The sequence below is a fragment of the Poecilia reticulata genome, linkage group LG9, assembly GCF_000633615.1.
Source record: "Poecilia reticulata strain Guanapo linkage group LG9, Guppy_female_1.0+MT, whole genome shotgun sequence".
Taxonomy (NCBI): Eukaryota; Metazoa; Chordata; class Actinopteri; order Cyprinodontiformes; family Poeciliidae; genus Poecilia; species Poecilia reticulata.
In genome coordinates, this window is record NC_024339.1 from 1705782 (window position 1) to 1723203 (window position 17422).

The following is a 17422-nucleotide window of genomic DNA, read 5'->3' on the forward strand; positions in this document are numbered from 1 at the left end:
AAATGTCAGGAGTTCATAGAATAAAAGAACAATGTTCATTTTACTCCAAAATATACCTATGAAAAGAAAAATTTGAGAAACTGATCATTGTAAGTGGTCTCTTTGTGGATGTGTTAGTTTTTGTGCAATGTCTAAAGTATGACAGTGAAGGTGGGTAGTGCTGTAGATTCTTTGAGTGAAGCCAACTAATAGAAAGTAACGCATTCAGGCTACCACATTCAGTGTCAGAGCTGGAGTGTGGCGTAGTTAGTAGCACTGTTGCCTTGTAGCAAGAAGGTCATAGGTTTGAATCCCAGCCTGGGGTTTGTTGGTTTGGATGGAATGTGTAGATTTAAATGTAGGATTCTGGTTTGGGATGTTTAGCACCCCATGGTGGTGTCTCTGAAAACTGACAGACCTCCGGTTTTCCAGCTGATGTTTAAGTTCATAAAATCTGTAAGTAACAAAATATGTTGTTCAGTTTATTTATTGATAAAAACATTCGGCTCTGGTTACATGTGTCCAACAAAAGTAGAGAAGGTTTTTACCAGACTTATGGATTTCTAGCTTGTATTGAATTTTATGGGAATTAGCGTTAGCATAGTAGCAGACCAGACTAATTGTTTCTCATAAGTTTACATGTAGTTATCATTAGCAGTTAGCATTATGCTAACGTTCCCACACGCAGTACAATTGTGTGGTGTTTTGTGTATGTTTATGTCTTTCAACGCAGAGTGGGTTGAACTTACAGACAGTACTGCAGTTGATAAGAGCACACTTGTAAAACAAAACACTAAAGGTTTTTATTAGTCTTTTTTTCAGTGTTATAAATTTTCTATGGAATAAAGCAGTGTTTTTAAGTCCATAAATTCTTCACAGCCTGTCAAGCAAGTTCAGTGGTGCTCAAAGTCGGTCCTCCAGGTCCGGCATCCTGCATGTTTTCATTCTCTCGTTGGTTTAACGCATCTGGATCAAATGATGGCTCATTAATAGAACATTGACATGCTGAAAAGGTTGGTTGTCGGTCCTTCAGGACCAACGTTGTTTGTCCTGTCTCTCTATCTTGTTGTCTCGCTCCCATCACACCTGCAACCCATTACCTAATCAACCCAGGTAGCTTTTTCCAGCTGTTCTCTCTCCCAGTATTTATACACATCTTCTCTTTTCTCACTGGTTCCTCTTGTTATTTTCCCGTTTCTTCCCTGCTGTACTTTCCACTGGATTTTAAGTTTTTGTTCTCTTCTGGTTTCCTGTGTTCCCATATTTTTTGTATGCTTTTTTTCCCTCTTGTTTCTAGCATCCAAAAATCAAGTTGTCAGTAAATAACCATTACTTTTTCAACTATGCCATCACTGCATGTGTCCCCTCATTTTTTTCTAAAACTGATTGATTATTTATCTTATTATTTATCCATTTAGATTTTCCAGAATCACTAATGGCACAAAAACAAATACAACTTAGTAATCAAGCCAGGGTGTGATCTGTCATTGTTAATTTAATAAGAAGGAATGGCTGCTTTATAATCGTTGCCCCTCTTACCAAACTTGCTTCGAGCATATGAATTGTTAATTGACACAAAGCAGCAGAACACAAATAATTTTCTATTATTCAACACATACAGAAAACATTTAGGAGTTAAAAGTAGCAGAATCTATTCTGCTTTACAAATCAAGTGCCCTGCTGACCTCTGAACCCTAAGCAGCAGCTGCCTTGGTTCGACTCCGGTTAGAACCAACCCGGTCAAGTTCAGATTATCGAAATCTACTCCTCTGAGTTCTGATTTTTTTTTTTTTTTTTTAAATCAAGCAACTTCCAGTGAAGTCAACTGTTGTGTTTTGTTCTTTGCCTGACCGTAACGGCGGACCTCTGCCTGCTGCATCACAGTAAGAAGAAGAAGAGGTGTTGGAACGATCGGAGCCCACCTCTCCTCATCTCTCCTCCTCCCTCTGCCATTGGTCGGAGCGCAGCAGGCTCCGGTGCTGATGATGCTTTGAAAGGGGGGAGTAAACAGAGAGCGCACGTCTCTCCCGCTGCGCGCACACTGCACGCACGGCGAGAGTGGAGTGAAGATGCTTGTCCCCCCTCGACCGGCAGCCCAGTCCGTCAGCCRTCCACTTGTCCCCCTGATTGTTTTTCTGCTGCCAGCCCGTCACACTGCCTCTGTGCCCGCTTTACGTGAGGAATCCGGAGCGGCAGCGGCAGCAGGAGGAGGCGAAGGGAGACGCGAGGGATCCGGAGAGCCGTCACCTCTATAGCGCATCAGTGGGGAGCTATGGATGCGCGGACAAAAGGACGCTTTCTCTTCGCCGTGGGCCTCCTGTGTGGGTTTTACTGGCCGGCATCAGTCACCTCCAAAGGTAGGAGCTTCCTCTCCATGAAGCACACATGGTTACTTTGCGCTCACTGACTGTTTTCTGCGTGCCAACCCTCGTGGTTGCGCACCACTTGTCGCCTGAATGAAGACGTTACGTTATTGATCCGGGGGTGTTGTAAATACTCCAAAGAGCACACGCAACCACCAGAGTGCGTTTTCATTCATCCTCTGGAGTTTTTTTTTTTTTTTTTTTTGCTTTGCGCTGCAGTAGCTCGTCCTGATAGGAGGCGCAGCTTATTGAATCATAAAGCTAAAAACTTCCGCTGTCAGCCGCTGAAACTGCTTGTTTGTCACGGGGGTCGTTGCTGATTCCCCTGTTTCACTTGTTCTGAAATAAATCCATCAGATCGAGAGCACGCTGCGTGGAGGACAGCGGCCGCTGATGCAGGCACGCCTGTGCAACAGGCATGGTGCGTTTAAGAAAAAAAATCTGTCCAGGAAAAAGTGCCTCTTTTTATAAAGATAGATTTATGCAGCAAAAACCATACAATATATGATCAAGATGCACCTTCAGTGATTCCTTTAAAGAGCGTTTGCTGCAGATGTCAAATGAAACCTTTTTGCAAACGATCTGCATGCTGGTTCACACTAAAGGTGGAGAAGCTCAGTTCCTCTACACACCGTGTTGCTGCATTTTTCATTCAAACAAACAAACAAAAAAAAAGAAAAGACTCCAACATTTCTGATTTAGACCAAAACAGCCGAGTGTTCAGTGACTCTAAGCTGCTGCACTGAGATAAAACCAAAATAAATTTCCTGTAATTATGTGAGCAGAAGGACAACAAAACCTTCTTGGTTCTTTGTTCCCGATGTACTGACTGTAAAATTCCCCAATCTGCCTCCCACACATCTGTATGACGTGCTGCTGACTCTCCAGCCTGTTCTGTGTTCTCCTGCTGCTGCAAAGGACGACAGGGTGCAGTCGTGGTGTTTGTCAGAGATGCGTCTTCTGTGGATGAACACTCTGAAAAGTTGCTTCATGAAGTTGGACTGGTTGTTGWGATGTATTTAGGTTGCAGCGTAGAGGGAGAGTGCCCGCCTTTTCATTGTACATGTGGAGTCTGTTGGATCGCGTGGCTTTTATCGTTCTGCCATGCTGTCACCTCCTGCTGTGCAAAGACAATCAGAGACTCAGCCCATAATAACGGCTTGATCCAGATAAACCCGACGTTTCTGCAGATTTTTAMATTTAAAATGAGGTTTGTGGGCTTATGCTGGCAGATGCAGGTTTCTGGTTTTCTTTCTGGGAATTTGGCAAACACTGATTCCAAAAAMATAAAAAAAAAACATGCCACACATTGCTTGATAGAAGTAAATGTTTCAAATGTTTACTGTGCTCAGAACAAACAGCATCACGTAATGTGTTTCAGCTCTGACAAAACAGAAAMGTTTTCAGGWTTTATCCAGATTACTAAYGGCAGATTAAAAGGGTTTTCATCGATGACCAGTTTATTTGTGCATCTYTACAAAAGTTTCATGTTGTTTTTTCCAAGTTTGCATCTTTTCACCTGCATTAAAAGTGGATCGTAAGGCTGCAACTAACGACTATTTTAGTAATTAAACTATGGGTCATCATTTACAAGGGTCATCGTAGTCCAGATGATGACTGCTGATGACCTTCAGGGTATCTTGATGCTGGCCACTTCTGCTCCTTTGATTATTCCTTTTATTCAGATTTTAYTGTCTTTAAGGCTCCTTTACCTCACAAAAACTCTGAGCATTTTAATAGTTTCAATATCATCAGGCGTAGCACCATAATTTCATTTCCACCATAGAATTCAGAATGAGAAAATGAAACACACCCTGTAGGATCCCTCCATTCATCAAGAATCCCACTCATGGCAACAAAAACACAAAGAAGCCGTTTTCACTTCATTCCTTTATGCCCCTGCTGTGCAAAGTACTAAATAATGAATATGTTTTACCTGCAAAAACAGCTTTAATTTGATATTCATTAGGTCTGATTAGTGTKAGCAGGAAACTATTTTCTTTCTCGCAGGTTTCTCTTTTCAAGTTCTGCAGATATGCAGCAGCAGCACCTGGGCCGTGGCATTCCAGGAAATAAATATGATGTTGGATAAGAATTTAAGGCATGCAGTTCCAAATGTTCTTTTTTTTTTTTTGTTTTTTTTTGTTTGGAAAATTGAAGAGAGCATGTCCTCTGGAGACGAAATGATTCACCGGATTAACAATGGTGAATCGATTATTGAAATAATCATCAACTAATTCAGTAGCTGATCAATCATTAGCTCAGGTATGAAGCCACAAAAAGGCTATTTGATGAAAGAACAAAGACTCAGAGCAGAAAAGCCAAAACTGAGCATTTAGCATAAAAAAAGTATCTTTTTGTCTGTAAACATGTACCAGTCAGTTTTTTATTCACCTGGATCAAATTCTACAAAAGCAACAGCTATAATTAAGCACCTTTTGCTATTCAAATATTAATAGGTAAATCAGAAAAATAAAAATATAGGCAGATTATCTCTACACTGATTTGTTGAGAAGTCGAGCAGAAATGACCTCTTCACATGTTGATGTTAGAAGTACTTTTTAAATGTGTCCTCTGCTCCAATAATCAAAGTGAAGCTGTTACTGCATTTCAGGCAATTTTTTTATCCKATTGTCAGAATTATTAAGAAGGGCCTCTTTCAACTCCTTGTGAAAAGGCTCATGATGAAACCCTGGTTTACCATTCCACTAAACCAATTTTCATTCTTCTACAGATTTTCTTTCTTTTTTTTAAATTCTCGTACATCTTCTGACCAGAATGGTAAAGTYTAGTTTTTTCCACTAATGGTGGCTGTTGAAATTGAAACACCAGAAAACAACAAAAGCACTTCAAGGCGAGCCGCATCGATAAGCTGTACTTAGAACTCCTGTCATTCTCTGACTCTTGATACCAAAGGAGTCTTCATCAAAAACGCTCATAGAAGGGAAAAGAGATCAATAAGTCGTGGCTTCAGAGAACTCAGGCCAGATGGAGTGTTCACTGCCTTCTTCACGTTCAATTTGACAGTGTTTCACATGTCGGATTTGTCAGTGAATGCACCTCCAGAAGGAAGCCATGCCACAAAACGAAACCTGTTGGCGCTTAGCTCCAAGGAACTGTTTTTATTTTAATTAGCATCTAATCATTTGACTATGTTGGTATTCATGTATAAATAAAGAAGACTAAATGTAACTAATTATTTATCCTGATTAGGATGAATAAAAAAGGCTGGCACCAGTAACCATGGTGAAGGAAATGGCGCACAAGTTCAGACAGCTAAAGAGAATATGCCAGTTTATAGAAACAGACTTTGACCAAAGTGTTTTACAATCCAGTAAAGTGGGACAAATTAAGCAATGATAAGAACAGCAAGAATATAAAAATATTTTAAAAGTAAAGCAAAAACATATACTGCAGCTGTTGGTTTCAAACTCTGCTAGAATCAAACACCAAACATATGTTGTTCTGGTCTACTGAGCAGATTTTGTGCTACTTTTGGAAGTCTTCTATTAATATATTTATCTCAAAAGGGTAAACCCTAACCCTCAAAGTAAAGTTCTGTATTACACATTGTCAAATAGTGTTGGAAGTACATAGAACGCAGGTTTGTCATTTGGTCTAAACTAATTCTTAAATTGGGTAGCAGTTAATAATTTAGAGCTAACAGAACTCATCGACAAAACCTTTCAATACAATCTTTGGTCTTAAAGCATAAATATTCATACTGGACCGTTATATTATTATAGATCATTGAATGAGTTATTCCATATTTTATTAAGTACATATTTCTGGTGTGCTTTTGTGAGGACTATACAGATTATTTTGGTTTAAACAYATCTGTAATTAGAGCAACACTAATTAACACACTCAATATTCACAATTTCTACTGAACTGTGACATCAYTGAATCATTTTATTGGTCCTATTTTTATCTAATTTAACTGTTTGTAGCCTTAGTAGTTTAATTTTCTCTTATCTTTTTCTCAGTAGTTCAGAGAGCATTACTAGCTAAGCGAGTTTGATTAGAATTTTAAATGTTTGTATATTTGAGAGAAGTTGTCTGTATTTTGCAGCAGCTAAATGTAATGCAAATGTAGGAAAAGCATATTGAATGTTTTTGCCARACAAGGTTTTTTCGATTCCACAAACAATATTTTAGATTAAAACAGTTTTTTTTATTTGTATCCATGCTTATAAAATTTACAGCTGCATATGTTTTATATTTTTATATATTAGCAAAATGAAACAAAGGAACTGGTGGATGCTATGTCTGTCTTGGTAATACATTTTGCTGGATGATAAATTGTCCCACGTTTGCCCTCTCAAAGACTAATACACTTTAATTTAGTACAGAACATTCCACACTGGAAATACATTTAAACATTTTAAATATCCAAAGTGAAATGCAACCAAAAGCAATAAAGAAAACTGAGATAAGATAAGATACTTACGAMTGACAGCATAAATAAATTATGTGTCTGTAAACAAAATTACCTTTTAAAAAATATCATCAGAATGAAAAYTTTTGAGGTCATTTTATAGTCATACAATTAATTGCTTACTGGAACAGGCTTGGGGATGAGCTGCAGCGCCTTGTGATCCGTCTGCTGGGGCAGCAGGAGTAAATAAAGGCCATGATGAAACTTGAAGTAACAGTTCRTATTATGTCATAAAGAGRTTATGATCAGTCTGAGAATGCTTCAAAAATTTTCAGGCAACAAAATTCGAAACTTTCACATTTAGAATCCTAAATTCTCAAAGAGAAAAAAAAMAAAACARATGGCTTTGAAAAACTAACCTGGAATTCTCCATCTCCAGGAACACGTGACACCGTTTGTTTTACCATTCCTTTCTATGTGACATCAGTCACACAAGGCCAAACAAATGTCACGACTCACGTCATTCTCGCTCTCTACCAACCAGAGTCCAGCCAGCCAGTCCCGGTCTGCTGCTGCAGCAGGACCTGACAGCTCCAGCTCGCACACAGCAGGACTTCAGCTCCATACGATCAATGGCCGAAGTTAGCGGGGCCCCCGGTGGCTTGAAACGAGACTTACGAAAAAGGGTCACGAATGAGGGCTCCTTTATGCGCAACACATGAATAGTGCGGCCCGGGGGGGGACGCTTTAAAAAGCTCTCCTCATGTCTCTCAGCTGTGATGAAACACACGGGGGGTTATCTGAACACGCACATCATTCTTAGCCCTGCCGTGACTCCCTTTTGATAAAGGAATCGTATTTTGTTTGATAAAGACCCTCWAACAGAACATGCTAAGAGGTTGTGGGAGTATTTTGGTAACATCTCTTGAAACCTGAATCCCGATGAAGCTCTTGTTGATTTCAYTTGTCATGCAGGTGCATTTATTTAGGGCTTGATGATTAATTTATGTGCTGTGTGATTTAGCAGCAGTGTGGGTTCTGTGTAGAATAAGAAGAGCAGTGATCGAGGGGATTAATTCAAGTTTGAGTGTTGAAGTCATCCAGTTCATTTATTAGTTATTCAGGAAGTTGTGATAATGATTACGAAGACAATATATTTTGTGAGATTTGAATATGGTAGCATTGGCTTATGTCTTGGAATGTGTGTCACTTCATTTGATAAACTTCAGCAGTTATTGGTGCACCGGCTGCAGTTTTCTAGCCAATTGCCCATTTATAAAAATCCTGCCCTGCCGATTCCGATTTTGTTCAATGCCGATGTTTCGACCRATGCATCAACCAATGCCGATCCATTACAGAAAAACAGCTGAATTGACTTGAGATGTTGTTTTTGTTTTTTGTTTTTTTAAATACGGACATAAATGTGCTTAATTAAAAATTTATTTGATAATTCTGCACAAGTACGGCACACATAAATACACCAATAGCTTCWCAAGCTTGGTCAAAATATGTAAAAACAGAACTTTAATTTGTTCATTCAGTGTAATTAGGAGTAGATCAGCTAATGTGAATAATTAGCTTTATTGATTACCTTGGTTAAACATGTAAAAATAAACTGCAATAAACTTTCTTTCAGATGGTTCAGAATGAGAAATTGTAAATATAATGCAAGATAAATCATGACATTGACCAAGACCCAATCTGRAATTTTCTTTTTCCAATATCGGAACCGATACAGATATCGATACAGATATCGGTTCCGAATATCTGTCTGGAAATGTCTGGAATTAATTTTAAATATATAATTTTAAATTTAGCATTTAATTTGTTAATCACAGATCAGTTCATCTCTGTTTTGACATGCAAATTTATGCTCATTGCCGATTCCCTAAAATTAAGGAGATCGGGGCCGATTTATCAGTGCATCCTTAGCATACAGCATCTTCCCCACTCCTGACGTGTACTTTTGTCAAACGTTGCTCAAGTAACCATCAGTGCCTGGCCTGCCATGGCGTTCTCCTCCGTTGTGCTGCTGCTGCAGCCTCAGCCCCTGCTCTGCCCCTGACCTGGCCCCGCAAACCCAATGTCTCTTTCCTCCTTCTCAAAGTAAAAAAACAAAAACACTTTTTTTTTTTTTTAATTGTCAGAAACGACAAAATGCGGCTACTTTTGCTTTCCTTGCAAAAAAACCAAAAAAAAACCAAAATAAAAAAAAACATATATATATATATCTCAAGGTTTTTTATTTTGCTGCTCACAGGGCTTTCAGTAAAACAGACAAAGGTCAAATCTGTTATTTTCCTTGAGAGAAAGCAAAAGGGCTATTTTATTCTGCCTGCAGATTCAAGAATGAATCATCATAGTCGGGCTGCCATAGACGGGGGGACAACATGCGCAGTTCAGTGCCCAGATTTACATTTAAATGAAACCAAATGGCTGTACATTCAGAAATGATATACAGTAATGATGATGGTAATAAAAGCAAAGTCCTCTTTCATATTGGACCTGCTGCTGCTTGGAATTGCTCTCGTTCGGCAGGAATTTTCAGGTACAGTCAGTGAGTTATGTCTTTGCTATGTCAAGACTATTACCTTAACGTTTCAACGAGTAGATTCATCAGCATCCTGCCTAAGAGGCTTAATGTAGTCAGCAATCAGCCCCGCAGCTCATTGGGTTTTTCAGTCTGCCGCATGGCAGAATGGTGCTTATAAATTCTGCTCTTTTTTTTTTTTTCCCCTGCCTTCATCATGACATATGAATCTGTAAGTTTCTGCCATTCCACAAGGTTCTCATCCATTCAGGTTTCTAAAAGTTATTTGGGAGTGTCATTTCTCTGAACCCAAGCCCAGCAATCATTACAGAAACCCTGATGCATCCAAGTTCCTGCATCGGTGGCAAACCCCCAGCCACTGGGGTAACACAAGTTATAGGTTTTATTTTAGATAAATTTACTAAGGATCTTGTGTCTGGTTTTGCTGTGTATACATTAAACACAAGTTTCAAACAAAATATATAAAACCTTTATAAATATATATATATATATATATTGTTTCCATACGGGCAGCCTTGTCAGGGAAAAAAAAAAATTCTTACGTTATGTAAAAAGTCATAATTTGATGATACATAAAATCTTATGTTAGTGGACTGTTAGTTCATGTTGGGTAATGTCAAAGTCTCACTTTTCCCATTTAAACTTAACAAGATTATTCATTTTAACTACGGCTGCATGATAYTTTGCGGTATACTATTGCAATATCCCGGTGGGATGCTGCAATATCATCTGTTCCAGCTGACCTACATTTTCACAACTGTTGTGTTTTTTTGTTGTTGTTTGTTTGTTTGTTTGTTTGTTTGTTTTACCACCTATCACCACATTTCTGATTGTCTGGTTCACAAAAGTTTATATCCGATGTGGGCATGAAGGTCAGCAAACATGTCGTCATCGGATCTTTAAAAAGTCTTAAAATTAAGGTCTTAAAATGTCTGGAATTAATTTTAAATATATAATTTTAAAGTTAGCATTTAATATGTTAATCACATGGTCTTACATTTTGTCTTAACAGAATTATTTAATCTAGCATATCTATGGACTTTTCTGTCAGGCTAACCTTTGGATTGAGTTCTTCATTGAGTTCTGACTCGAGACGGTTAAGGCTACTGGTAACTCACTGCTAATATACTCTTGCTAACTACCATTGTTAGCTAGCAACCTAATGTCTCAAAAGATTCAGAGACATTAGCCTTGTTAGCTAGAAAACTAACAAGGGTATGTTATGCAATGTACCCTTGATAGTTACAAGGGCTACAAGTACTGATAACAGATGTTACCTAGCAACATCTGTCATGGGTAAGTGCAAAATTAGCACCAGTTGGCTGGGCAAAGTCTGTGCATTTCTGTGGAGATTTAGGTCTTAAACTCCATTCATAATAGTCTCAAAAAGTCTAAAACCTGGTAAAGGTGCATCCAACAGGCCTATTGTATGACTGGTATCATGGACACACTGTACAGAGYAGCCCACCTYGTCTACAAATCAGTTTTTACGGATTGACCTATTTGCTTATTTTTTTTCCCCCAGAGTACAAMMTTTTTGAGACAAAATACCAAGATGCAACACTACTTTACACTATTGGCTGGCATTTGCAAAGCAGCCATTCCAGGAGCGCCTTTCTTTGACCTTGGTGCTGATTGGCTGAACACACAAGAGCAGAGATGAGCTCATATGCATGAGCTCATGCAGTAGCATGGGCTAACAGCAGTCTCAAGTGTTTGTGGATTGTAGTTATTTGCTGTGGTCCTTAACCCCATGACTGCAAGGTGTACACAGTCATTTTCTCTTGGAAGTTTTATTTATTTATTTATTTTTTTACATGTCTCAATGACTGTTTCACTTCCTTATTTATTCCCAGTCTTTCCTGCCTTCTAGGCTACATGCTATACTAGTTCAGCCCCCACCCACGTCCCCCAGTACTTAGGTGATACTCACAAATAGCATCACACATGACATTCCAGGGCCCTGTTGCCCCTGACTTTTGATTTCTCCAAGACCCTGCAAACATCTGTTAAGGATTGTTGCAAGAAATGTGAGAGAAGCGCCACCAGGGCGGGGTGAGACGGCCCATTCGGTCACAGCGCTAAATCATGGAACAAAGCTGCAGATACCCGTCATCCATCTCAGTCTGCAGATTCAATCAGCTGTGCTCCTGGAGCCACATGTCTTCATTCCACAGCCTCGTTCACGCCGCAGCTCAGTGGCTCTCCTTTCAGATAACTATTCTAAAAACTGGGGAAAAATACATGTTGACTTATTTATTTATTTATTTATTTGGATCTTTGTACATTCTTTCTTTTTAAGTGTTTATTTGCTAAGATTGAAACCATAAAATCTTTTTTCTCAAGTGTGTGAAAATGTTTATATCCCTTTTACTTTTTCATATTTTGTGGCGTTACAGCCATKTGATTTATTGCTTTTCTATGCATGAGATCAACACAGGAGATAATTATGGTGTGGAAGGGCAAGGATATGATCTGTTCACTTTTTGAAATAAAAATAAAAAACTTAAATGCGTTAAGCCTGGTATTACTTTAACATTGGTTTGTCCAAAATAGCAATAAAATGTATTTCAGTCTGATGTGAAAAAGTTAAATAATTAGGAACACTTTTGTATAGAACTGTATAAAATTATTGTCAATGATTTTGTAAAAAAAAAACAGACATTAATGGATTAAACTACATGCATCTATTAAAATTTTTATTCATTTTTAGGTTATTTTATAAACTTGAACATGATGTTTTGTGTGATCACATAAACTGMATACTAAGCWKTAATTTTGTATTTGAAGGCATAAGATGAACATCCCAGAAGTATTAAAGGATTTTTACATACACTATATAAACACACACACATTGTCTTAAAATGTAATTGAAAAATGACTAAACTTTTAGTGAAGTAGTGTAAAGTTTATAAAAAACGGCCTCAAGGCATGTTGTTTTCCCCCCAAAAAAAACTCATTAAAGATTTTCTGAAAGGCACACACACGCACACACACGCACACACACTGACCCTTTGCAGGCTTTTATGCTCTCCACATGTAGAGTTGTCCGTCTGCACACACTATATCTCACTACCTGTGTTTACAGATGGTGTGCAGCAGATGAGCTTTTTACAAGGCTGTTTTACGACGCCGTCCTGTTTAGCAAACCTCCGACTACTATAAAAGCCTCTGTGTGGACGGGGGCACGTTTAGATCAGCATGCACACAAAGACGCAGTGAAGAAGCCCACACACAAGTTCCCTTGAAACTTGATTAAAACAACACGGCTAACCGTGTTTGATAGGATCGGCGTGAGGGCCTCTGTATGTTCACAGTCAACCGAGAGCCAAAGCCTCATTTCTTATCAAGTTAGAGAGAGTTCAATAATGTTATCGAAAAACATGCCCTGTTGATGTATGGCTCCTGGTTGAAATCTATCTGAGCTGATTTCAAAGTTAATGGTTTTTTGAAAGACTGGAAGAGGAGAAGCCCTTAAAGTGCAACCAAAGAGGAGCCAAGGTTAAGACTGTCCTTACTGTGTGCGTWCCATGTTACTAAACAGGCTTTTTTTTTTTTTTACTTGAAATGCAATGGAAAACAATGCAGCTTAATGGAAGTGTWGRGATATGCTCCAAAGATTGTCAATTGTTCCACAATGACTTGCTGTAAAATTGGATATAGAATCACTTTGAATCCAAAACCTTTGGGATTCCAAYCTGGTTTTATGTGGCTTTTATTGGTTGTCATAGCAACTTTGCATGTCCACAGTGTGTATTAGTGGTGAAAATTGGGCTCTTTTGTTTTAGAGGCTAACATGTGGAGCTGTGCTGTTAGTAAAATTTAAACTGACTATTAAGAAAAAGATGATTTTTAAAAAGCCTTGAATCACATTAGTTTAGTCTTTGGGTAAAAATTTACTCGTTTCTTTGATTGCACAATTTCTCCAACCCTCTGCAGCTGTCATGAAGTCTAACCGTCTCCCATGTTCTTAGTGACAAGTTTAATTACAGCCATGCCACATAATTAAAACACAGGCTGTGCAAAAACAAGAAAAATAATAAACTTTGTTTTCGGCATCATTCTATGTTGAAGAAATGCTGATTAATGACCCTTAATAGGTCTTTAATGTTGTTAGGGGTGACAGAGCTGCCGTTGTCTGCTTTCATAAATATAATAGAAGTTGTAATAGAAGTTTTATAAATCTTAAACTGTATTAAAGAAGCTCTGTCYATTGTAGAGTTTTCCAGCTCAGGTTTTATTGAAAAGCTGTTATCTAGGTTCTTTTGTCGCTCAGAGCTGCATTGATACTTCAGCATCGCTGCAGCTGTATGTCCAGCCATGGTGCTGCTCTCACATAGTGAACAGAAATCATAGCTGTCCTGTCTGCCTCTGTGATTCTTCTCTGTAGTGGATACTGCAGAGGTTGTCAGATAAAAGATTCAGTGGAGTGCGACGGATCTTCAGTCGACTCCGTAAACACAACAGAGCTACCTGAGAACTACTTCCATTCTTATTTCAAAATTAGAGTCTCAAAACACAGATGCAACAGGGTGTCGACACCTGTTTTCATTCAGAGCTGCTATTGAGCTCCTGCTGCACCAAACGAAGTCAGCAGTGGATCAACATTCTGCTTTATGATGCAGCGTTTTAATATCACCAGATCCGTTCCACTGTGTCTCGTCACACCTCTTATATTCACAGCAGCCACACACAAAACCTACCAGMCCTCAGCTGGTTATATTTCATCATCACTAATGCGAGCATGGACARATATCTGCCTGTGACTTCTTATTACACCTGAATGTAATGCATTAGRGACAGTCAGACAAAATAAAGTGCAGCAGTTCATTAAACCATTAATGAGRAAGTAGACAGGATAGCAAGCTGTAGAGGAAACRTAAAAGCTGCAAACCCACTGCATAGATCACAGGCCTTTTTCTTGGAGGTCTGCTGTATTTCCTTTGATACGCCGACCCTGGTGCTGTTATGTTGCTGCTGCACTAACTTTCATGGCCTTGGGTGAACTGTTCAAACATGTCCCGTGTTGATCCATGGTGGAGCAGCAGGCCTACCGGGACAGAACAGTGCTGAAGGACAGGTGGTGATGAATGGACTGCCCAGCTGCAGTCCCAGCTCACTGTGTCCTGTACCTGCCTGCAGGACCYCTTGCTCTTGTTGCCAGCCTCATCATTGGAAGAAACTATTCCCAATGAGCAGCAAACACTCGTTGATGGGAGGATTTTAACTYTCCTCACCTTAATGCATATAGTTGGTAGTTAGGATYTTACTCATGTAACTAGTTGATTCATTATTTTACATTTTAGCTAATGCAACAATAAAAATTATAACGAACAATTCTGAACTTTTTTTTTGACAGACTGTTGTTCAGAATGGATTAGCTGATGCATCAGCTTGGAGCTGAATGTGTTCCGGTGTCACTGTGTTCTCACTCTGTGGAAAAGCTGAAATATTCTGTTGCTGTGAAACAGTAAGTGCCTCCTCACATATTACTTTGGTTATGGTCTTTTTTGTCACACATTATGTTTTAAAATGATGAATTCATTTACTAAGGGAACAAAGCAGCCTGAAACTTTGGGGAAAAAGAAAATGGTCCTTGCTAAATAATGATGCAACTTTTATAAACTGCACTTTTTAGAAAACTGAAATAAAAATATAATAGATGCTGAACGTAGACAGTGATAAACTTTCCCAGGAGTGGCCAGCCTACTAATATTACTCCAAAGACAAGTTGAACATGGAAAGAAGCATCAGACCTCACATACACTGGTTGAAATCAATGTTTGTGGTTCGATTTTAATGACAAAGCAATCAGACAAAAACAACATTCATAGAAAATTATCAAACCAGAACCACAGCTGTTCAAAAATACAAAAACTCTGTAGATACAAAAAACACTAACACCCGATTTATATCTGTCAAAAAGTKTTTTGATGATCCTCAAATATCCGATTGATTGGCGAGACAAAAGATAMAATTTTTGTAAGATGTGGTTTAAACTGAACACAGCATTTCAGAAACGGAACATCAGCACCAGCGACAGACATGGTGGTTAGGCCTGTTTCATAACCACCATGGTTAGACAAGTGTCTAACCACTGTTAGACAAGTGTCGCAGATTTGCTTCAAACTACTTCTGATCTGAGTACAGCCAAGGTGGTGGACAAATATCAATAATAGAGGTGCACCGATTGCAGTTTTCTGGCCAATCACCAATTAYCGATCTATTAAAAATCCTGACCTGCCAATTCCAATTTTGTCTGATACCATTTTTTTTTTTTTGTCGAAAATGTTGCTAAATGTAGCAAGAATGTTRATGAGTTGTCAACAGTGAGATGACTATTGTTAACTGCAAACATATAGACCTGATCTGGTGGGCGGGTCGGCTAGTCAAACCTCTTGTTGACATGTTTGTTGTCATAGAAATCAGGTGTTTGTCTTGTAATGACTGTATAATCTCTACTACATTTGTATTTTGTGCAATATTTTAACTTGTGTGATGGTTGGGAAAGTGAGATGTGTGAAACCATTAACCTTGGAGTTGGTCAGTCTGGTAGTGGTTGGTTGACAGACGGTGAAACTAGCTTGTTGTTGCTTCTTCTTTCATGCTAGCTGTTTTTTCACAAAGATGGTAGATTGGGCTGTTTTATTCCGATGTACTGTTGCTTGAAGGTAAACCACCTCCACATGAGAAATGGCCCACAACCTCTGAAAAATAAGACCACAAGGTCTTCTCGCAGTCTTTTAGCTAGCAGGCYAACAAGCCTATGTTTGGTCTTTCTTAAAATATTTGTTCAATAGTTCAGGAACAGCTTGGCTTCAATTAACTGACTGAATAAAATGCTAACTATACCTTAGAATACTTGGAGTACAGGTTTGTACTAGCAAGCCTCTGGCTTTTTTTTTTGGCAAAGTTATGGCAACAACACACTTTGCAAAATGTTTTTGTTGTGATGGGTTATGCACCAGGAGAATGATCCAAGGCACATGAGTCCAACTCTAAAAAGATCAAAAAGTCCCTGGAAAACATTCAGGTTTTTATGATCTAGTCAAAGTCTGTATTTCAATGTGATTAAGGTGTTGTGGCACACCCTTTAAGAGGCCATTTATGCTCAAAAACAATTCTGGAAAGAAGAGTGAGCAAAGTGATATGAAGAGATAGAAAATACTGCCAATTATATAACTGTTGGATTCAGGAGGCGATTAGCTTTTTTTCTTAGATAAATGAAATTGATATTTATATTTATGTTTGTCTGATATAGAAAATTGTTTGAAGATCTTAAATATTTTGGTGTGAAAAGAAAGTACCAGTATCACCTCATTATTGTTCCCACAGGGACATTTTCCCTGCAACAGGGTGGAAAAAAACCCCATAAAAAACAAAATCACACATCATCAGTGGCAAAATACTGAAAAATAAAATCTGACAAACACAGAGAAATGATAATCATGCCCACTTACGTTTTCCATTWCAAGTTTACCTGAAAAGTGACAGATTTTTTTCATCTCTATAGAATCTCTTGGATTCTTGTATTTTATTTTTTCACAGCACCTTGTGTTTTATAACAGAAATTATCAAATGTCCACCRTCAGAAAAAAGTAAGACATTGACTTGGCTTGGCCTTGTTTCCTTGGAGACAAGGGAATTTATACTTTATACAAATGTGAGKTTACTACACAATACCGTAATCTCTGAATATGTTTATCTCAGGACAAAGCGTGTCATATTCATGGCATATTTGCTTTGGAAGATAAGAAAGAAAGAGGTAAGTTTTATTGTCACTGTGTCCAACAAAAACATCACCTTCTGTCTCTAGGCTCAGACAGAAAGTCTTCTGAGTGCAACATCTTTGCATCAAACAGCTTTGAAAACTCCAGTCTGATTCGTAAACAAAGTGCTTTACTAACTCAGTCTAATTATTGCAAGAATATTGCTAAGAGAGCAGAATTTGTCACACATGGATTGACTCGCAGTGAGAGAAGAAAGTGAAGGGCAGAGATTTATAGAGTTTCTGTGTTACTGGCTGATCTGAATGTTGCTGATTACACAGGACTTGATTAAGTGAAGTATTTCTGTGAATAGTTTTAAATGTTAAACACTCCATTTGACCAATTAGGCTGGTGCAGAGCCTAATAGCCTAATTTAGACAAA

General features: G+C 38.5%; 1 protein-coding gene across 1 annotated transcript in view; it reads left to right on the top strand.

The window, feature by feature from the left end:
* The first annotated feature begins 722 nt into the window (after positions 1-722).
* The window catches only part of unc5db (unc-5 netrin receptor Db), a 227829-nt gene continuing 211129 nt past the window's right edge, over positions 723-17422 (top strand). Inside the window, exon 1 of the mRNA XM_017306901.1 lies at positions 723-2336. Within this exon, the coding sequence (XP_017162390.1) occupies positions 2252-2336 (85 nt within the window). The 5' untranslated portion in view covers positions 723-2251. The remainder of the gene's footprint in view (positions 2337-17422) is intronic.